At 42.7% G+C, this 23174-nt stretch overlaps 1 protein-coding gene across 4 annotated transcripts in view; it reads left to right on the top strand.

Moving 5' to 3' along the window:
• Positions 1–20460, top strand: part of ACACA (acetyl-CoA carboxylase alpha) — a 221727-nt gene extending 201267 nt beyond the window's left edge. For all 4 annotated transcript variants that reach the window (XM_074262047.1, XM_074262045.1, XM_074262046.1 and 1 more), the window contains 4 exons: positions 7091–7245; positions 8223–8393; positions 15459–15595; positions 16517–20460. In XM_074262047.1, coding sequence (XP_074118148.1) covers positions 7091–7245; positions 8223–8393; positions 15459–15595; positions 16517–16640 — 587 coding nt within the window. In that variant the 3' untranslated portion in view covers positions 16641–20460. The remainder of the gene's footprint in view (positions 1–7090; positions 7246–8222; positions 8394–15458; positions 15596–16516) is intronic.
• The last annotated feature ends 2714 nt before the right edge of the window (positions 20461–23174 follow it).

Genomic DNA, 23174 nt, shown 5'->3' with positions numbered 1-23174 from the left:
CAAAATATCTGCATCCACAAATGCTAGTGGGCTGCTAAGTCTGAGTGGCTTGTTATTGCAGGAAGTTTTAGCCTTCCTTTCCTGTCCCTTAGAAAACGGAGACCACAGGATGTTTAGGAGAGTGGAGGCAGCCATGCTTTTTCTGGACCAAATAATTGATAAAAGAAAAATGGTTAACAGGTTAGGCCCCTCGTTGAAACATGAGTTAATTTCAAAGCCTAGAATGATGATACTGACCTCCCTCCAACTTGCCATTCAACTGACCTTTGGGCCCAGTATTACTTTTATAAGAATTTGTTTTAGGAGTTTGAAGTATAATTTCAATAGAAAAATTCCATTTACTATAAAAAGGAATAAAAGCTAATAGAGATGAATTATTAGCTTATTTGTCTTATCTCTTCATTGTCAGAAGGTGATTTCATAAACATAGCCGATATACTAATACAACATCTTCCTAGAAGCCATCTAGCTTTCTGTGCCTTGGCTCTATTGATATTCACCAATCAGATTATATATATAAATAAATACATCCTGATTGGTTGGATTCAGTAAAACATACCTAAAGGGAATGCAATATTATTTACTTTGGAAATCCAACTTTCATTGCCCTTTAGAATTTTAATTTAAAAGCAAGAACTCTTTTTGGCACATGCTTTTATGTAGGGTTTTGGCTGTAGCAGGAAATGAAAAGGGGCATATACTAACTTTCTTTGTCAGTTTAAAAAAAAAAAAAAAAAAAAGACTACTTAGCCAGAGATTAAATTGAACCAAAGATGTTGATGCTTTTGACTACTGAGATTATTTTTTGCCCCATACTATCAGACAGGGTGTTAGTGCAGGACTAGGTGTAGCTGCCATCCCAGCAGGCTGAAGGGAGCTAGATTTTATGTATTACTTTGCCTGGAAAGTGAGTCCTAATGTCTGTAGAGTGCCTATGTGGCTTTGTGGTCTTTGTTTCTTTGATTGTCTCTTATGAACCCGCTAACAAAGTTAGGAGAATCAAAACTACTGCTGAAGTCAAAGTCCCTCCTATCCTATTACTGTGACTTAGAGGCTTTTTATATCTAAAGGCCTCTTGAGAACATATTATCTGATGTTCTCTTTAGAACTTACCGTGGTTCCTTCCTCCTCTTTCTACTTTCCAAAATAAATGTTTATTGGGATTGGAAAAACATTTATTGAAATCTTGCTTTATGCTGAGTAAATGATTGTTGATTAGTTGCCAAGATCTATTGCTCATTCACCTCTGTAGTGGCTCCATCCCTAGGCAGCTGGGTATTCTTTCACATGCCACTTTGGATAATGCCCACTGGACTGTGCCCCTGAAATATTCAGCATTGACATGGGCTAGGCACTATGCCTTTGGCCAAGGCTTGACTGTCTCATAGCAATGGCCTGTGGTCTCCTCTGGCCCCTGTCCTCATATAGCTATCATTCTCTAAAATACTCTTAAACTTCTTTAGTTGTTAGTCTGTCAAGAATATTGCAAGGGATGAGAACTGTCACATTTTTTGGTATCTTCAAAGACTTTGCAGACAGGCCCAATTGCTTCATCAAACAAAAACCACAAACAAAACCCCCCCAAACATTTACTTACCATAATCTAATTGGGACTTATAATATAGGGGACACAATATAGCTCACTTTCTGGTCTGGGGGAGCCCTGAAGAAATATTTTTTTTCCCCTAGAATTGTTTAAGTGACAGACATGGCCCAAAGATTTGAGGGATTTTTATTTTGTGTTTTGTTGTTATTATTATTATTATTATTTTATTTATTTATTTATTTTTGCTATCTACTTTGCAAGACAGCAAGCATTTTGAGGGGAATCTTTGAGCTAGGTCAGGCTGAAGGGAACAAAATGACTTGGATGGGAGAAAATTTATTTGACAGTGCTTGTAATATTCCGTAGGAAGTTATGGGCATTAAGGTAATTCTCTCATTTCTCATCTTTTTATTCTCACTGCTGCTACCTCTGTCAGGACCAGGGAGAAGTCCTGAAGGCATTTAATCCCTGCTGTCCAGAACTCCCTTTCTAAGCCACATCCTTTGACTGTGTGTTCTCCTCTTTCCCTGTTCAACAAGATGATATATTTACCAGATGGTCCCCATCTTGCCGTTTTCATGCTTCTTATTACACTTGATCTTAGCCAAAAGGCTGAGAAGAAATGACTTTTCACACTTCTTGTACCCCCTCAACCCCAGGTTGATTTCCCTATCTCTTTAAAATGTAAACTCTTTGGAGGCAGGGACCCTTTGCTTTTGTTTTCATACTATCACTAGTCCTCAGCACAGTAAACATAGTATGAGTTTGAGAAACATTCATTTAGCTGGACATGTCCATGCCCAAAGACCACTACTGTTTTTTCCCCTGGTCTTCTTGCATGTTCCCCCCATGGCAGTGTGGCAGGCAGCACCAGCACAGGGAAGGATAGGAAAGGAGCCAGAATCCTTATTGGTTGAGGTGGGACGTCTAGCCTTGACCCTTGTTGGTTAGTAGTAGCTTAGATCTAGCTTAGATCAAACATCCTTTGATGTCAAGTTTGTTGAAATCAGAAGCAGTAGGAGAAGGGAAAACTGTTTCAGTCCAGTTCTGTGTCTGAGTACCAGGGCACACCTCACAGCAAGAACAATACTCTTCTGGTACGTCTTCTCCATCCTCATTTCAGGCAAAAAAGCTACAGCATGCTAGGAATTCTGGAAGTTGTCATCACAGTACACTGTCCATCCCAGTCACTAAAATCCCTTTCTGGGAGGGATAACCAGTGATGGCTTTTCACAGGAGAGACCAGTTAATCCAAAGTAATTTGAGAAAGGAAAGAGCACTAATAATCCAGGCACCAGGAAAGGCCCTAGATGAGAAGTGGTTGCCAGAGCCCCAAAGGAGCCTGTGAGGGGGAGGGGAGAAGTTGTATTCTGGTCTTGGAGTATGGCCTGTGTGAAGACATGCTGAGATCAGGGCGTGGAGAGCTGCCCACTGGGGCTGGAGTGAGATTTGGAACAACATGGGCCAGCTTGGGAGGACAAGGACAGCTTTGGAAGTGTGAGAAGAAGCACATGTGTGTCATGTTTTTATTCCCCCATGTGTAGGATTTAATGCTTGTTAGAAATGACTATATAGATTGAGAAACAACACCTGCTGGCCTAGGCCTCCATTTTACTCGGGACCTTTGCATTAAAAATGTCTTAAAAGGATTCCCATATTCCCTATGAAAAAATTAACATGCAAAATACATTTATGTTTATTCAGGTGTGCCTCACTTTGAAGAAAAGTAGACATAGGAAAATTTGAATTTATAAAACACATATATTGAGAGAGATTATTTCTATTATGTAAGAGTTATTTGTTTTACCAGAGGATTCACAGCAGGAATCCTTTAAACAGCTCTCCTTGGGCATTTAAAATATTTCATTTATTCAGAGTTGTTCAGGAACATAGATATTATATAAAATTAGGCCCACCTTTATGTATAGTCTAGAAATAGGTTCTTTTCTATCTTTTCTTCCACCATGGTGGCTATATAGAAATCTTTTAAAAATAAGGATTTCTGTGAAAAAACTCATAAAGTATAAACTGTGATACTTGTTAACTTAATTTCAAAACTTAAGAAATTAATTTTTTCCTCATTTGAGATAGAGTTTAATATTAGGGTTGGGTATACTTGCAGTTTGCCAGTATCAGAATCTTTTGCAAAATGCTTTCCTTCTTGGGTAGAAGCAAGCACTATATCCCCATGCAAACTGGAGACCCCAGCCCAAGGAGGTAGCATGATTTTTGCAGGGTCACACACAATTGCCTGGCTCTTGAGAATTCTGTGACTTGGTGTTCCATGCTGTGGTGAATGAAGTGACTGTGGAGTGTTAACACTTCTCAGTTTGACAGTGATTCAGAGCTGCTTCTCTGGGGTAGACTCCTGTTGCAGGAGTCAAACATTAACCTTATACGGAACGCTATAATAAGAATGAAACAGCAAAGGATAGTAGATGGGTAAGTGGAGCTCTGCCACAATCTCCTAATCCAGGGGTACTTTGAGAACTGTTGGGATGTGAACATTTGCTTAACTTCTGCTCTGCAGCCCACTTTTTGCATTTACTTTTAAATTAAATTGAAGGACTGGATTTGTATGAGTAAGAGAATTTAGGTAGATAGAGGGAATAATGTGGAGTTTTTTTGTATTCTCTTTCCTCCCTTTTCTTAGCATTCTCATCAACCTTTGGGAGTAGGATTCTAAAAAAGACTTTTCTCTCCATTGAATGTTCTTTTGACCCTCCCCACCTTTACCACCCCCATCACACACACAAAACTTGCTTTCCTAAAAACCCTGAGGCTCCCAGATCTGGCTAGAAAAGAAAGAAAACCATTCCAAGATATTTAATTGTGCAAGGGGTTTACGGGATTGATCGAGAGCTTAGCTTTTTACAATAGCCCAGTGAATAAGAAATGCTTCTGACAAACGATCAATGATAGGATAATCACTCTTTATCCCCCTCCTCATTCTTACCTTCTTTCTTTCAGGAGAACAGGGTTCAGAAGTCAAAAATCTTTATAGATGCTGCTTTTAAATTAAGCAGAAAATGGACATTGACATATTTGTTAATCTCCCCTAAATCATTATGGGGCTTGCTGCTTTACTGGTACAAGTGGAGAGTGGAATTTAGTATGGAATACAGTAGTTTTTTGATTTAAAAAAACAACCTTTAATTTTTGGAAAGTAAAATGTATTATTTTTAAATATCTCTTTTTCTCTACAAAAACACAAATGAATCCTTGTTTTTCTTGTGCTTTTTGGAGATTTCTTTTGTTCTGATCTGCTTCCTTCACTTGGGTAGTTTGATTAAGATAGACCATAAAGTCATAGACATTACAGCTGATTGAAGGATTGTGTAATACCACTGGAGAAATAACCCTTTGGTCTTCTGGTCTGATAAAGTTGTGAAGTTTGGGATTTTTTCATGTTAGTTTTATACAACCATAATGATCTGGTAAAATCTACTTCAGTGGTCATTCATGTCTGAAAAGCAGAACAGCTTGCCTAATCTATCCGTGGACACCCCTTGGATTGTTCCCTATATGGCTAGGGTCCACACCTTGCCTCTTTCTCAATGAGAAAAGCCAGCCTCCCTCAAAATCCCCCCTTTGCCACAGCCTTCCATCTCCATAGCAGGGTCTTGGACAGCTTAACCAAGGGGCAATCTTCTTAGTAAGTGGTGTCATTTAATGGAAAGGGGCATAGACTTAGCTATGCCCTCACACAGGAGGGAGTATAAGGGGTTCTGATCCCCTTGTGTGACTGTCAGGTGAAGACATAGCAAGGAAGATGCTTCCTCAGAAATCCTATGACCTCCTCTTTCCCTATCCTCAGTCCCTTGGGGAACAGAAAGATATTTCTCCAAGACCTGATTAACAAATGGGATCTGGCCCACAGGTTGGGGATTGCAAGGGAGCTTTTGTCTTACCATCACCGGGCAGCCTCTTTGTTAGGTTGCACAGCATAGCTCTGTTTAGTTTCATGTTTTTGTATTGCCAAATCAAAGCAGAACTATTTTCAGGACTTATTCCATATGAGTACTGGTAATACAGTAGAAACTGGCTTCTTGTGCCTCATTTGCCCTCAGAATAAATGGTCAGGAATGGCAGCTCTTCCAAGAAGATTTTAAATTAGAAAGTCACATCAGAGATTTGGAAAAAGGAAAGTAGTCTCAAATTTCCCCTAAGTGGACTGGATTCATTTCTTGCCAAAATGAAAAATTTCTGTACTTCTTGAAAGCCTCTACAGAGGTAAGCTCAGTCTAACCCATTGCCTCAGGTGGACGCTGACAGCAGAAGATCATTAATTGCCCTCATGCAGAGCAGGAAAGAATTGTTAGTACTTGACTGGGCTTTCTTCACCATAGTTTAAAAATCATCATTGACTTTAAGGGGGAAGAAAGTCATCTTGGGTAACAAAAACCCCACAGAAAAATGAAACCATGTCCTAGAGATCCATCTCTATTCTGCTAACATTTGTTTATTCATAAAACTGGCTCGCTTAGCAGCCCAAGGCTGTTCATGGAGTATGATTCATAGTAGCATAAACAATAAGGACTTTCTTCAGACAGGCATGCTTGAAATAGACTTTTCTCTCATGCATCCCATCACCTGTGGGCATGTATTTATTTGTCAGCTTTGGTGACAAAGTACCTCGGGTCTTCCCCCATGCTGGGAGCTGTCACCTATTGCTCCTTCAGTCGAACTCGACCTTCCACACTAGGCAAGTGGCTAAATTTTCAGTATTGATCTTGGGCCCCATTCTGAGATTAATTAAGATGAAAAGCACAAACTATCAACACCTCTCCTAGGATAGCATTGATTTCTGAAGAGGCTTTCCTCCTCATAGGAAATTCCAAAGTCTCTCCCCCCATACCGTTGCATCACAGTGGAGAAGTTGTGAGGCTGTCAGATGTGGCCGGTGTGTACTTTTCTTTCTTGGCCAGTAGCAAGGATGACTTTATCATTCTGATCAAGGGTTGACCTAGTGAATGGTAGCTAATACAGTGAACTGTCACCAGACATGCTTATCTGCTTTTAATTTTATTGGGTTGTGTTAATTTGAGGTCACCAGGTACAAAGCTGAAGTCACAAGTTTGCAAATGCAAGTTTAAGAGTCTTTGAGCCAGGAAGAGTTTGGTGGCTGTCTGGAGCAGGCATCCAGAGGCATAAGTGGTGTTAGCTAAAAACAAATCGGGTCTGCTCCTCATTCTTCAGTAACAAATGACCGCTGCATTCACGGACCTCAGTGCAGCCAGTCTGTTCTCAGTTTGGGGAACACAGATCTTTGTTTTCTGGGTCTTTTTCTGATCCCCAGCATTGTAACCTTGTTGAGGGCAAGTACTTTCTCTTTTTTGTCTTCAGTAATTAGCAAAGTAGCTGGCACCAATGCTTGCTAATTGAGGGTTCTGTGGCAAAACTTCCAAGGACCGGCTGTAGAGTAGGCCCAAAGTAACGGTCACCATCTGAGCTCAGGGAAAGGATGGTTAGGGAGACTTGGGTTTAATGCAGAGAGATTCCTCATCATCAGGGAATGTGATGGGCAGGCTTCTCTAATTGCAGGCACCCCAGAGCTAAGCCCAGCTGAGCGGAAGGAGTTGGAGAGCAAGCTGAAGGAACGGGAGGAATTCCTCATTCCCATGTACCACCAGGTAGCCGTGCAGTTTGCTGACTTGCATGACACACCAGGCCGGATGCAGGAAAAGGGTGTCATTAATGTAAGTATAATGGCTGCCTTTCTTCTGACTGTCAGAAACCCAAGGATGTGGGTGTCACAGAGGTGGCTCGCGTGCTCCCTGTGGAACAGCACACTGTCTGCTGAGAGATTTGTGTGGATTTACAGATCTCATATTCTTTAGTATGGTATACTCATTAAAGTACTTTGTAATTTATGAATTAGCTACCTATTTTTAAAAGATCGGAAATTGAGTCATTTCTACCAATATCAGGATTGGCAAAGCTAATAAATAATAATGTTGATATTATTAATAGCTAGATTTTATATAGGGCTTTAAAGTTTGCAGAGAGCTTTGCAGATATCTCCTTTGATCCTCTTATCTTGTGAAGTAGGTGTTATTATCATGTTCATTTTGCAAATGAGGAGACTGAGGCATACAGAGCTTAAATAAATGACCTGCCCAGGATCACACAATCAGGAAGGTTCTGAGACAGGATTTGAAATGCAGGTCTGACTGCCTCTGGACTCGGCATTTTCTGCACTGCCACCTCATTCCTTAGCCCCACATGCTGGAGGATGCCTTAGGACTTGGAGCTCTAGGAAAGCAGCCACTAATTCAGATCTGATCTGCATGCAAGGCAGTTGAGCCATGTCTACGCCAAACCAATTACTCTCGTTTGTTTCTCTGGCCGCACAGGCTCTTAGCTGGAATGTCTCCTCCATGTGTCAGTCAAGTGTCTGCTTGGCTTATTGGTGTGCAGGAGCTACCGTTTTTACTCTGTCCTGGGATGAGAGAGGCAAGGGCTGGGGTTTTATATTGAAGACACAAAGTTGGCTGGCAGGGCTGCGGTGCGGGGTGTGAGCTGTCAGCTGCTTCCCCTCTTAGTAGCAAATTCTTGTTTTTCCTTCGTTGGACGCTTATTGGGAAACAAAAAGTATCGCCCTGCCTTGCCTACGTTAGGCTGAGAACCAAGATTGGTTTAGAGGCTGGAATGACGTCTCTCTCTCTTCACTCAGGACATTCTAGATTGGAAAACATCCCGCACCTTCTTCTACTGGCGTCTGAGACGGCTGCTCTTGGAGGACTTGGTGAAGAAGAAGATCCACGCAGCCAATCCAGAACTGACGGACGGCCAGATCCAGGCCATGCTCAGGCGCTGGTTTGTGGAGGTGGAGGGTACAGTTAAGGTAAGCAGCTACCCCAGGCCCAGCCGTGTGGGAGAAGGAAGGAAGCAGTCCTGGGGCCTGTCCTTGAACTCCGCTTCTACAGAAGGGCAGCGGGAGCCTGTCTCCTGTGACTTCCCAACTTTTGTTTCAGGTACCGATGTTGGGAATTCAGGGACCATCAAGGGTAGGGCCAAAGCCCGCGGACCCTCCTTGGGAACATTTGCTGTCTATGTTCATAACAAAAGGAGATGTAAATTTTGGTTAAAGGTCAGGGGAAATAAAGAGGAACTTTTACAGGTTTATAGACCCCTTGAAATCTATCTCCTGAGCATCCATGGTCCTTTGGTTAAAAAAGCCCTACTCTTGAATGAATTATGTAGTCTTGAGGCCTTCCCTTACTGTCCATTTTTGTGTTGGAATCTGTTGTAATGCCTATTCCTTCTCAGGGAGTGTGTGAGCTTGGTGTCCATTTGTTGAGGCCCCAGAGAAAACATGTTATTAAGAGAATATTGGATTAGAAACAGGTATCATTCATTACAGATGACTTTCTTTATGCTGATAGGCTGAGGTCCAAAGGCGTTTTAATCTCTAGATGGGACTAGGAAACAAAGTTTGCTCTGCTCCCCTTCTTTTCCTTAAGATAGGAGAAAGCTACATCTTGTATCTCCCTTGCTTATGGAGTAGATATACATATAACATAGATACATACACTTACACATCTGAGTACACAGGGTCTCTGTGCACATATCCTGTTCCAAAAAGCTGGGACTTCTGCCTACGTTCGTCTGCTGGTATGTGTGGGTTGCGGGGGAAGGGGAGAAGGAGGGGGTGACTAATGTCTATATTGCCCTTGTTTTAGCAAATTACTTTGCCTATGTTACAATTTTCGTGGCCAGAGTGACTGATGTTCTCCATCATTACAGTGCCTGAAGTCTGCTGATATATTTTCAAGATGAAACACTGAGATGTTAAATATGGAGAGGAGGGGTAGTTTAGAGCTTCTGCTTTAACTGTTAATTAAGGGCACTAGTTAGTTTTTAAATAATTAAGCAGCAGTTGTAGAACAGCTACTGTAGTGGGGAACTCGGCGTTATTGACTCCAAGTTCAGGTTGCGGTCACTCGGGGCATCATAATTGAGTACAACAGTTGTTCCATGTCTGTTGGCGGCTTCTACTACAAGTTGGCATTGAAAGCCAGGCAAGTGTAAAATCGAGGTTGTTCTTAAGAGTGGCCAGCTAGGTAAATGGAATGTGTGCTTGTTGCCAGGACAGGTCTCCCTTGCTTTCCCACTGCATTAGTCCCTAATGGAAGAGCATGACTTTGCTAGGCGCCAGAAGTGAGCAGGATGTAAGCAGAGAGGGGTGCTTCGGGCGCCCCCAGAGCACTCTCAGGAGGGTGGGCGATGTGAAGGAAGAGCTCCTTTTCCTCTCAGCAGCGATGCCAAGAATTGCTTTCTGTTTGTTCCCTGGCTTTTTGTTTTGAAATAAACTATAGAGGACACCATCACCCCCTAGTTTGTGAGCTTTAGGAGACAAGGACATGGAAGCCAGTATAGTCAAAGCACGAAGAGGAGATGAAGACATTTTGTGTGGCTTCCCCTTTTCATTATTCTTACCGACATCTATGAGATGCTGAAATAATGTAAAGCTCCTAGCCTGGTGGGTTCGAAGAAGAACTTGGGTTGAAGTCTCCTTCCCCAAGAGAAGAAGTTCTAGTAGAGGGACAGGGCGTAGACAGAAGCAGGACCAAAGACAAAAGACTGAGTGTTATTATCTGGGCTAGTGATTGGAACCACCTTCTATATCCCGCCATCTCAGCAGAAAGTAAATACTTTTAGGGATGGAAGAAAATCAGTGTTCTTTTGAGAACATTGTGGGGATGTTATAAATATGGTTTCTGTTTCCTCAGGAGAGGACATGAGAAACTTGTGACTAATTTTAAATCTGGTAATTTTTCCTAAACCTCGCATGATACAAAATTTGTCTTCTGTTCTTTGAACAGCAGTTAGAAAAAAAAAGTCTCCTGCCACAGCAGGCAGTAGATGAGCTGCAGACACCTGGAGTGGGGCTGTGAAAGCGAGCAGTGGGACCAGGCTAGTAGGTTGGGGGGGCCTGCATGGTTGGTTCTTGATAGACTTTCCCAGATAATTTGACAATGTCATGATGCTCAGAGAAAAGTTGAACTTTCTTTTCCTTTGAGGAGTCTGTTGCAGTGCTTTATGATATTATGTGACTGCCCTGGTGCTGGGAAGTTCACATGTATTATTGTTAGCTGCTCTCTTTCCTTATGATTTGAAATGTGGTGCTGCCATTCCTAATTATCAAAAACCCCTTTTGGAAACAGCCATTATCTCCTTTGCTTTCTTGCTGTAGATTAGCTAGTGGTACTTACTCCTATTTCACAGAAAGTGGTACTTACTCCCCTTTCGCCCAAGGAAGCATGAAGTTAGGTGGACCTGCAGTTCCACATTGGGTTAGGTAAAAAATGAATCAAGACATACTGGACTAAGACCATACAAATCCTTTTTTCCCCAGATGACTGCCCGGTTGTCCAACAGGAATTGAGTAGTTCTGAGGTTCCTGCTGCAGCAAAAAGGGGAAGGCCACATCTCTCACAAGTAGCTAAAGCTTAGGCTGTTGTGTCCTTGTCCTTAGAAACTGCAGTGAGGGGTAAAGATTAGAGTAAATGAAGGAAGAAAAGTTGAGCTACAAAGCTCCAACTAGCAGCAGGCATGGTAAGAACCATGTCAGGCAGCTTGCCAGGGAGGGAGAGACTTACCAGCCCCAAGTATTCCTACATCTCTTCTGCCAGCTTCCATGCCCTTGCTTCAATGTTTGCAAAGAAACTTGTTGCATCATTTGGGGCAAATGGTTCATCTTCTAAATATCAGTTTCATGGTTTCTAAATTGTAAGAATGGGGGAAGGCCCTTATTAGGTTTCTACATTTCACTCACTGGAGAAGGGCCAGGTGCCCTCTATATTGGAGTATATATTGGTGCCCTGTATATTGGCTATCATACTTATTATGTAATATATTGGACTTGAGCATTGACCTAGCCAGAATAGCTTATCAGCTATTGTATTTAAGTAATACTTGGGATGAAAAATTTCAAATAGTTCATTTAGATTTAATAAGATATAGTAATGAATAAAACAATTAGTGGGGTCAAATAGTATTCTAAAAGATACTTATCTGTCATTGCACAAGGAGATAGCTACAGATAAGTATCTGACATTTGTAGGGCTGATTGGGATTATTTTTAGAAATTCATTGGTATTTCAGTAAAATGATAAAATAAATGTTTAAAAGATTTGTTTTTTGATACAAAGCAAAGCAAATCTCTGTTGTAAGATCCTATTTATGGGGCTTGATCACTGCCATGTAGCTCATGACCTAGTGTTTATTCCTGCTATCCTGTATCCCTTGTAATTATACTGGGTCATGATATTCAATTGCCTTTAAATCAGCATTGAGAACAATCTTTATGTGTCATTCTTGGAAGAGACCCTCGAAACAATCTGGTACATCCACCTTATTTTACAGAAGATGAACCAGACCTAGAAGTGAAATGCTATCCACAGACACATGTTGATAGAAACCTAAATCCCCTAGTGTTCCACCTCCAAAACCTGTGTTCTGCCAGTCCACCCTGCCTCCCCTGCAGGCAGGATCAGTAGGGAAAGAGACCAAAAAGTACAAGCTTCCTGTCAGGTGTTTGCAGTTGGAGGATGTGCTAGTCCCTCTACTTCCAAGTGGATTTTCAGCTTTCCTTCTCCATGAAAACTGGGGAAATAATGTCCATCACAAATCCATGCTGTATCTTTCTTCAGTCAGAAGAGTACAAGAAGCTTCTGGGATACTGGCCAGGAACTGAAGTTCAATTTTGTCAGCTTGGCAGTGAAGATCCAACCAACCATACACAATGATTACCTCCTTTTTAACTATTATGCTGATGTTCTATAAAAAGGAACAACCTTCAAGGAACAACTCAATGAATATTACGCTTCTATTTCTGAGTTTGCATTTGTTTTTTTAAAGAAAAATGTCTGACTTAACAGCACTTTGGAGTGGTGAAAAGGGAAGAAAGAATGGTTTTCTCTAGAGGGCAACAAGCTTTCCAACGTAGTGTCTGAGCATCTTTAGAAGCGGGCATCTCGTTAGCTAATACATTACACCAATCAAGAAGAGTTATCTTAAGCCACAATTAATCTGTTCCCTGGCATATGTTGATAGGAAAGCATCATGCTGTTACTTAATTAAAAGCAAACGGATTAAAAATGATTAATAAGAGTATTAAATATTCTCCTAGACTAAAAGCTTTGGGATTCTTGGGTAAACCTAGCTCTTCTCAGGTCTGAAACCCAAGAAGCATTTATGATTTTTTTTTTCTTTCCATGAAATCTTCATAAGTATTTGGCTTTGTATGCAGGGGGCTTGCATTGGAATCCTAGAGCAATGTTCCCCACCCCCCAAAAAAGTCTGAAATACTGGTGATGGAAATATGAAAGTTTAGGAGACAATAAGTAGGTAGGATATTAGAAGTTGTATTTATGGAACTTGAGACAGCTTGAGAATCATGTTATATCAGCTTAAGAAAAAGTTGTGTAAGAAAAGATTAACAAGGCATTTATTAGGCCTCTTACATTCAATGACTGGAGAATGAAGCTTGAGCTTTCTGTTTTATATCTGAATGCCCAGCATGCATGATGCAGGACATTTAGGAAGTGTCTGTTGATTGATTGAGAATAATTGTATAAGGAATATCTGGAAAGGTTGGTAGGAGTCACTATGTGGAGGACCTTGAGTGACAGGCAGACTTGTCTGCAGAGCAAACCACAGACATGACATGGTTCAATCTGTGCTGGTGGGAGAAGGCTGAGTATGGAGCTCTGCAGAACTCTGAGCCTTCCTTCCTTATCAGGGGGTGCGAGGCCCCAGTGACAGAATACGTACAGAATATGTGTTTTAGCTGTCATTCCATCCAGCAGCACCTCAAGTTTCCCCATCTATCAAAAGAGGATGCTACCTATGCTCTACCTGCCCCAAGGTTTTCATGTGGGTTGAATGAGTTAATGTCAATAAAACATTCTGTAGCCATGAAGTCAGGAGTTTAAGCTGTCATGCCATGACTACTGTAATAATGTTGGAAGGGCAGAGGAACCAAGAGCTTATATCTAGAGCCTGTGTTCATAAAGTGTTCAAAATATCAGGAAGGTGTACAGATTTTTGACTTCAAGAGATAAAAAGACTTGGATTCAAGTTCTGCTTCTAATATAGATTGTAGTCTGCAGACTACAGTGTGACTGTAGACAAGTTATTTAACCTCAGCACTATATATAGAAGCTCTCTGAGAGGATAAGTTAGAGAAAAGGTGCATTGGGAGAGGACATAAAATGGTCATTATCCGTATGCTAAAAAAAAAAAAAAAAAAAAGGGGAGGGGGGGGGAAGGAGTCAGTATTTTTTCCCACCTGTTATCTGTTCTCATATTATTCCTGGAAGATAAGAAAGTTGCTTTTAAAACTGGTTTATAGGATCATCAGCAGACTGGTCTCTCTCCATCCTGAGATTATACTATTTTAAGATGCAGATAGTATAGATAATCTTAGTGGAAAAACAAAAACAAAAAATCATTAGAGAAACTTTTTTGTTGATTTTTAATTGCAGGAAAGTGGCATGGAGTTGAAATGACAGCACTGATTTTTAGGATCTTCTTTGCTGTCTGTAAAATGTTGACTTAGGAACCTGCAGAATACCTACAATTTTAGAGGACACCTGAGATGGAATGGTGATATCTTTTAGAAATTTGTAAGACTTGTGAGAAGCGATTTAAACACATACACACTCCAGTGTTACTTCTCAGGTATTGGAGATGAGAATGAAGACCAGATAAGGGACTGTTTATTTTTTAAAAAGAACAATAAATAAGCAGCCGGGAAATATGTCTAGGCCTGCCTTCTATTTTCTAATAACATTTCTCTTTGGCCATGAGATGCTCAGGGCAGTGAAATTGGTATTGGCCATAGGATAAAAGTGTTCAATAAGCAAGTGTCTCACAGTGAAGTCTCTAGCCTCAAAGCCAGGAGATTCACTAAATGCACCCACCTATTAAATTATAGTGCTTAGCTCATTGTCATTCTGACTTTGACTTCGTTAGTGATAACCGAGAAGGATAGCGCACCTTTAAATGACGAGCTTTGTGTTTAATTACCCAAACAAAATGACATAAATATGAATGAGCCCTAATGGTGGTACTTGGTTTTCCGGAAACCATTAACAAAATGATTCCTAAATGGTTTGTAAAGAAAATGAGAGGAGAAGAGAGCAACGAGAAGGCTATTAGGCTTCTAACACACTCCTGAATTATTATGTAGTCAACTACCTAGCAAATATCCAGCTAAATGATCTTGCCAAGAAAAAAAGAGTGAAGTGGCTCGTTGAGATATTCATGGCTGTAGGTGCTTTGGCCTCTTTTGATACTCTCATCGATACTGAAATGGGGGTCAGATGTCTGACCCCTCCGAGGGCTCCACACTAAAGGCTGGACTTAGACAATGGGGGCAGTACCACAGGCTCCCAGAGCAGGATGCAGAGAGTCAGGATCTTCAGGTAGCCTTAGCTGTGGCCATGTTACTCATCTGGGTGTGGGTGGGCAGCTGTCAACGGAAGCACCTCTAAGGCCTCAGAGAACAGGCCCATTGTTTTGGGTTGGCATCTTTTTCTTTAACATTTTTCTCACACCAGAGAGTAAGTACATTGTGAGTCACGGGTGATCTCGGTAGGCAACTCTAGGCAGAGCTTTGAAATGTGCATCATTTGTGTTTACTGAAAGAAATGAAGGGGGAGTGAGTAAATCATATTTTGACTTAAGCTAATTGTTTATTACCTCCTGCATCTGTGAAGGGAATCTCCTAGATCTTTGGTGTAATATTTTATATCCACTTGTAGGTAATTGGTAATTAAGCTTCAGGAATGGTAGCAGGGGGAACAGGCATGTTGTGACAGTGCCATCAGTCAGTATGACTTCAGAGGGCCCTATGCCCAGCCTAAAACCCGCTTCCTGACAACCAGCCATTTGTCTGCAGGCCTATGTCTGGGACAACAACAAGGAGCTGGTGGAGTGGCTGGAGAAGCAGCTGACAGAGGAAGACGGTTTTCGTTCAGTGGTTGATGAAAACATAAAGTACATTTCAAGAGATTACATCCTCAAGCAGATCCGAAGGTAAGGCCAGCTGGGAAAGGGCTCCCTTACAGGAGAAAATGGACAACAGTCCCTTATCTGGACAACCAATCAGTATCAAATATTTTACAACACTGATAGATGAGTTGTTATAGAAAAGGGCTTTTTTTTATTTCCCTTAAATAGTAAAATAAAGGTGGTCTCTGCGTACAAATACATAGACTTGCACCATAGCTCTATCTCTTTCACTCATCCAGCAAAGGCCCCAGTGCTTCCTTTCTGGCACTAAGTCTCCCTATGAGTCCATATTGATTTGTCTACTTCTAGGGATGGCCTACCATGTTCCACCCCCCCCCCCCTTTTTTTTTTTTTTTTTTTTTAATTAAAGCTTTTTATTTACAAAACATATGCAGGGGTAATTTTTCAACTTTGACACTTGCAAAACTTTCTTTCCAAATTTTTCCCTCCTTTCCCCTAGGTAGCAGGTAGTCCAATACATGCTAAATATTTTAAATCCTTTGTGTGTGTGTATATCTGTATACACATACATACACAAATTTTTGTACAGTTATCTTGGGGCACAAGAAAAATCAGATCAAGAAGGAAGAAAAAATAAAACCTGAGAAAGAAAACAAAACGCAAGCACACAACAACAGCGAGAGGGAGCGTGCTATGTTGTGGCTCACACTCCCTTGCCACGGTCCTCTCTCGGCATCACAGAACAGCTGGAACTGCTTGGCAACATCTCCTCGTTGAAGAGAGCCATCTACTTTTACTTTTTGAGTTAGGAGACAATTGATGCTCCATCCACTGGGATACTTTATTTATAGTTAGCCTTGTGACACCTGGGAGTCTTTCTGGAAACTGTCTCTTTGGGAAGGGTGGGAGGTGATCTCTGAGCCTGTTGGAGGGGACGAGAGCCCTCCGCCCTCTCACCACTTTTGTACTTCTTTTCTCCTGTAGCTTGGTACAGGCCAACCCTGAGGTTGCCATGGATTCCATCGTCCACATGACCCAGCACATCTCTCCTACTCAGCGGGCAGAAGTAGTTCGGATTCTCTCCACGATGGACTCTCCTTCAACGTAGGATGAGCTTGCTGCTCTGCCCTGCCCTGCCCCTGTCTCTGTACAGTGAGAAGGGCCAGAGCTGCTATTTGTGACTAAACTTTGACCACCACCGTGAGTACAGAGAACAGATGCAGCACTGGAATGAATGGGGCTGCTTTTCTCCCCTTGGATTTTGTCTGGTTACATAGGACATGCTGGGAAAACCCCAAGAGATTACCTACAGCATCTATTTAACACAGAAGAGAATGCCTCCCTCTCCTCCACATAAGAAATGAGAAGACAATGAAGGGTACAAATCCATACCGTGAGGTCTTACTGAAATGAAGACAAGGTTATTCTTCCCTACACAGCCCCACGCCAACCCTCCCCCACTCCTCATTTCTTGGCAGAGTTCTAGGCAGTTAGAGGACCTACTTCTTCCTACTCCCCCTCCCCCAGCCTTATGAGCCTGCAGCCTGAGTTACGCAGTGGAGGGCTGGGGAGGGTGTGAGGCCAACGGTGCAAGCAGCAAGCTTTGGGAAAAGAAGCCCTCTGCCAGATGATTCTAGCCCATTGGTCCCCCAGGCCCTGGGATTAGAGGGAGTATCATCCCTGGCTAAAGAGCACCAAGACACTTGTTTAACAAGGAATCAATCAGTGGAGCTTGAAAACTAAGTGTGTTCTTTGGGGACTTGGAGGCACTAGTGATCGAAAAAATGGAGCAATGGTTATCCTTGAAGTAGAGGGTATTGAACCGGATCATTTCAGAACAAATAGGTGGCGAACCAGCAGAATCAAGAATCTGGCTCATCTTGCTGCTGTGTCCTGTCTTGCCTTTAGGGATAACAATGGCAGCACTGTGTGAGGCTCTGGGCTTCTGCCAGGGGACCGGGTGGGCTGCTTACACACTGTTATAGCTGGAGGGAAAACACAGTGGAAGTGCCATTTATTGGATTTAACACGCCTGCTCTTTACTGTCTCTAAATGCAAACTCTAGCTGCTTAAGCCATAGAGAAGGGGCTGAATCTGGTCCCTTCTTCAGGGTGTAGGAGGTCTTCATTATCAAGCCTGGAGCTTTGATATTTGCAAGTTAATTTTCTGGTGCCTGGTCAGTGACACTGTATCCCATTTCCAATGCGGTTATGTAGTGACAGGCATTCAGTCCCACTTTTTTCAGTCTTATCTTAGGTCCTAGCCCCTGTCTTGTCTTCTGTATCTCTCTGCTCTCAGGATGGAAAGGAAATGAAATGACTGACCGAAGGTACTTCCCACCCCCCTTGGCTTTTCTTTAGCTGTGCCCTGGTTGGGGTGGGGGTGGGGGGGTGATGACTGTGACTCCCAAGCGCTGGCAAGGCTGTCCAATGGAATTGGGACCCACATGACCTTAATTAATAGCATTTACAACTCAGTTACGGTGCTGTTGTCTTCAGGGGCCTCTCCAGCCAGCTGTAGGGGCATACTGAGGGGTGAGGGAAAAAGCGTTAGTATTTATTTTTCCACAAGTAGCTAATTTAAGGAAAGAATTTCACTTTCCATCCTTGTGTGCGTCAGCCAGTCTTAACCCAGCCCAGAAGGTGTTGGGAGCCTGGAAGCAGGGCAGCAGCTGCTTTTTCCTTGAGAGTTAATTACACCTGACACTGTTTACAAACAAGGGGAGCCCTAAGACATCTTTTACCGTATGCTTTTTATAGAAAGCTTCGGTTTTGAGCCTTAACCCTATAGTTGACAGACAAAGCTTTGGCTCTCCTTGGAAATTTCCACCTGCAGATTGGCTAGCTGAGCTTGTCCCCATTCTGAATTATAAGCTCACTCTTGAATGCTTAAATGAATCAGAGAGTCTGATAATATGGCTGTTGTAAAGGGGAGATGACCAGTCTGGGAGATGAGAAGTCCAGTGTGACCAAGAATGAGGACAAAGGGAGGGAGCCCCCAGAACTGCTTTTGGCTTTGGACCAGTTAAGAGGGGAATCTAGTTACCATGACAGTTTTCTGCAGGAACTATACTTCCCTATACCTCCAGGCAGTGTTAAGTGCTACCGCCAGTCTTAAGCAACTCTCTTGCACAGCAGCAATGTCTCGGTGATCGTGTGCCCACCCTGCTGTAAAGTAGACCCTTTTTTAGCTATGGTCCCAATTACTGCCCCATTTCAAGGAGAAGGGCCTTGTTCAAGAAAGAAGCTCTTCCTGCCTCCTTGAGTTTCTCTCTCTGGGCAGTGCCCTGGGCCGGACCTTTCCATGGGGTCAATAGTTAAGTGTCTCAGCCTGTGAAAAGTCACATCTTCTCACTGTATCATGCAGATACAAGCTTACTGAGGCAAGAGGATTAGAAATGACGTATTGACCGAGTCTTGCTTGAACTGAGATTGTCATATTATCTTTTCATTCTGCTCACAAATCCACATTTACTTGTCTCGGGTAATAATTCAATGGACCAAGACCCTGAGGTGAACCGGAGCTTGGGGCAGATGTGCCCCTGGCCCTCCCATGTGGGGAGAACCACATGCTGATGAAATAAACCTCCCTGAGTCATACACAGCTTGCACTCTGTCCTGATCCCATCCTCGATGAGGTCTGTCCTTTTCTCTGCTCCATTTTCAACTGCCGAAGCTGTGCTGGCTTTGGGAGGATTATGGGCAAGAGCATTGGGAATTCTTGTCGGAGCTCCACATGTCTCTATGCACTCAGCTGCCCCATTCACATAAGGACATCACAAACCTGTACAATGCAGGAGGTTACAGTAACACAGAATGGAAAACTAAACCATAATTTTTTAAGTGTCCTTGTCCAGCCTGAGATCTTAAATATCTAGATGAAGTTATTATACACACTTGCTCAAAGGAGACCATCTTTTGCGGTCTGAATTCAACTTGTGGTGAGCCGAATAAAGAAATCAACTTCCCAGTAAAGGCAGATGCTAGTAAGATTGAATCTCTTCTCTCCAAGGAATGATCTGACTCGCCTTACCCTAGGGAGGCCGAGGCAACATCAGAAGGGGTCACTGGGACCAAGTGGCAGATATTAGAGATTTTACAGAGAGGTTTCTTCCTTACTTAGCCAACTGCACACTTGCCTTTTAGCCCACATAAGAACTTTAAATTGCACTCTTGGATACCAGAAGCTTTTTTTTTCCCCCCCCCTCAAATTCTGCCTGCCAGGCAACTGTTATAGACTGGGAATTGGAAGACCTGCATTCATCCCTTAGGTCAGGTAACTGACCACATCTGTACTACTCTGCCTCAGTTTTCACCCATTGAAAAATGGAGCCTGATCCATTCTTTCCATGATGCAAGGACAAACCAAGGAGATCTCATTGAGAGAAAGCTGTATTATCTACTAGAATAGCTACATGGCAAGGTGGTGGTTGACACTTAATCTTAGTTATTACCTCTACTCACCACTTTGCTGAGGCAAAACTAAGGCTGGCGTGTTGGCCTAGGCACCAGAATCACTGTTCCAAAAATGAAATAAAAGTACTTGTTATAAAGTCATGTAGAGAATATCCGTCTAATTTGCTCTGAGCTGGAAATCATTGATGAATGGAGGGAAAGGGAGGGCAGGGAGGAGTTAGGCTCAAGAAGTTTAGGTCCCTTAAGTTGCTTCTCAGTTTCAGAGAGAATGAGAGACCAGGGTGACCCCAGCCACTCTGGTAAGCAGGACTTGTTGCTTTCCTTGTTACCTTTCACAGGAAGGAAAGAAGTGAGGCTTACATGTCGTCTGTCTGGGAGAGACCATGCACAATTACTGTTATTGCCTTTTCCTTTTGGGAAGCTGCCTGGCATGTCCATACTCTCTGCTGCTGCAGAGTCTCACTTACCTCACAAGTTTGTTTTAATAAAAGACAATTTAAAACCCACAGTCAACTACTGTCTCTTCATGGTCTCAAGTGGCACTGCTTTATTTGGGGGAAGGGCATAAGGATCAAGTGAATGAGCAAATAAACATACATGGATAGTTGATCTATCCCTACGCCTACCATCTCTTCAGTTAAAAAAATTACAAAGTCTCCAGTAAGTTTTGAAGCTAGGATTTTTTTTCTTTCATAATACAGTGAGTATAGCACCCAAAGAATCAATCAATTCACAGACAAATACAAGGAATTTACAGTCTTAAGCGTGTGAGAGAAGTATTGTGCTGTGCTTTCAGTAATTTGAATTTGTCTCCTGCTCCCTGCCCCCATGTTTGTAAAGAGCTTTAAATGTCAAACTAGAGACTTTGGACATTCTGTAGGCCCCGAGGAGCCCCTAAGTTTCTGGCTTGTGAGTGAGACAACAAAACAAGACTGAGGAAGCAGTTTAGTTTGGGGAAGAGAGCACTAGGTTAAAAATCAAGACACTCCGTCATCGATATCCTGTTAAATCACAATCTCTGAGCTCAAGCATTCTGTTGAGTGCTGGGGATACAAAGCAAGTCAAAACACTTCCTTTTCCTCAAGGAGCTTACATTCTAAAAAGAAAGACATCATAAATCAACGAACTAGATAGAGGATAAAGGGAAGATAGTCTTAGAGAGGAAGATACTGGGGGGGGTGGGGCGGGGAGACCAGGAACATCCTGGGGAAAGTTGGCATTTGTTGTTCTCTGATTGCATGACTGACATTCTATGCAAGGCAGAAAGGGCTAGGGAACAATTGCTGCAAAGGCATGAAGCTGTACAGGGCAAGGCGCGCCTCGTGAAGAACTGCAGGTGTTGATAATCTGCCTTTTCTCTAAGCTCTGAAGATGGAGTGGTCACCTCAGCCATTGTCTACCCCGGTACCAGTTCTTTAATGGACTTTGATTGGAAATACATGAAGATAGTGCCGATCAGAGGGGACAGACAGTCCCTTGGTTTGGTAATCATTAAAGCAAGTCGCCAAATGGTTTTCTGTTCCATTTTTAGCAGCAGCAGTGTCTGGGAAAGTGAAGCTCCACTTTTGCCCCACCGTCACGCCTGGCTTGGGACGCATTTCCCACATTGCTCTTCTGTTTCCTTTCTGTTCAGATGGTCTGAATATTCCAATGACAAGATGGTTTGTTCCACCAAGATCATCAAGGAAGAAAGTAGTGAGAAAGAAGAGCACCAAACAAAAAGCAATGGGGGAGAGTAGAGAGGAGGGAGGGGATCTCCTACTGATAATCAGGAAGGACCAAGGGAACTCAATAGATTGCCCCCCAAAAAGCTGGAACTATTATCCCTTCATTATATTATTAATGAGGAAGGGACGGCCAACACGGAAAGCTAGAGAGAATGAGGAGGCCATGGCTGGAAGAATCCGCTTCAATAGGATGCAAGGGAAGGAAACCTACAGCAAAGCAACCCCGCTGAGATGAAAGAGACCGCCAGAGGTGAGCAAGTTTAACCAGTATGGGGAGTAACAAAACCTCTACTTGGGAGGACTGAGAGCAACTGAAAGCTGCGGTTTTGTTTTAGGGTAGGGAAGATCCAAGCAAGGGCTGGCAGACGGAGGTGAGATGGAGCCAGTTTTTATAGACTGAGACACTAGGACACTTGGAGCAGGGGAGGAGACTAGAGGGATCAAAGATACAGATGGAGAGAGATCAGACCCAGCAGTGAGGAAGGTCACCTCATCCTTACAAAGAGGGAAGGTGAAAGACATGCAGAGATGTTAAGGGAGGAGGTGGAAGGAAAGCTAAGGAAGGATGAGCTCAGAAGTGAGAGATTAGGTCAGAAAGAGCTGTTGGGAGCTAGGAGGCAAAGCTCCCCGAAAGGTTGGGAACAGCTGCTGTAGAGAGAGTAAAATAGGGAGAAAAGTAGAGATGAATGCAAGCACTGCCCTGCTACCTAACAGATTTTAGCGGACACAGTCACCATGGTTCCATGACTTCCTTTGGGAGTGTTCATTTGCACTGAAGTAGGAACAGAGAAGGCAGGTCATAGGAAGTCAAGGTCAACAAGATGAGAAAATCCAGGGAAGAAGGTGGTGTTAGTGAAGTGGGTGACCAAGGCAGGACAAAATGGGTGATTAACAGATAACATGATGGGTCCAAAGCCTTGAGGTCTTCACTTCTGGCAAACTTAGTAGCAATAACCCCACTTTGGAGAGGTGAATTCAGAACATGACAAGAACAGGCCATGTAAACTAAGGGTTCTTCACATTTTTGTATCCTGGCCCCTTCTCAGAAGAATGGTTTTAAATGCATAAAATAGATTTATGAGATTGCAAAGAAAATCAAATGAAATGATTATTTACATTTTTAAAACATGTTTATGAACTCCAGGTTAACCACTGATGTACCCCAGTCCATTATACAAAAAAACAAGACAACCCTGCAGCCCCTCATATTAGAGTGACTTGATTTACTGAGGTCATGCAGTTAGCAAGCAGAAGCAGCTGAATTCAGACCCAAGAGTTTAGTTCTGCGTTCATATTCATCGGTTCTACCACTATAACTGGCAGCTGGGTGGTGCGGGGCCTGCAGTCAGGAAGTCTCATCATCCTGCGTTCTGGCCTCTGGGTGATCCTGGACAAGGAAATTTCGTTTCCCCATCTATAAAACAAGCTGGAGAAAGAAATGACAAAACAGACACAACTGAAAACAACTGAACAAAATTGCTAATTTTGGGGAGATGGGGA

The sequence above is a fragment of the Sminthopsis crassicaudata genome, chromosome 4 (genome assembly GCF_048593235.1).
Source record: "Sminthopsis crassicaudata isolate SCR6 chromosome 4, ASM4859323v1, whole genome shotgun sequence".
Lineage (NCBI taxonomy): Eukaryota > Metazoa > Chordata > Mammalia > Dasyuromorphia > Dasyuridae > Sminthopsis > Sminthopsis crassicaudata.
This window is presented reverse-complemented; position numbering and strand designations above follow the sequence as displayed.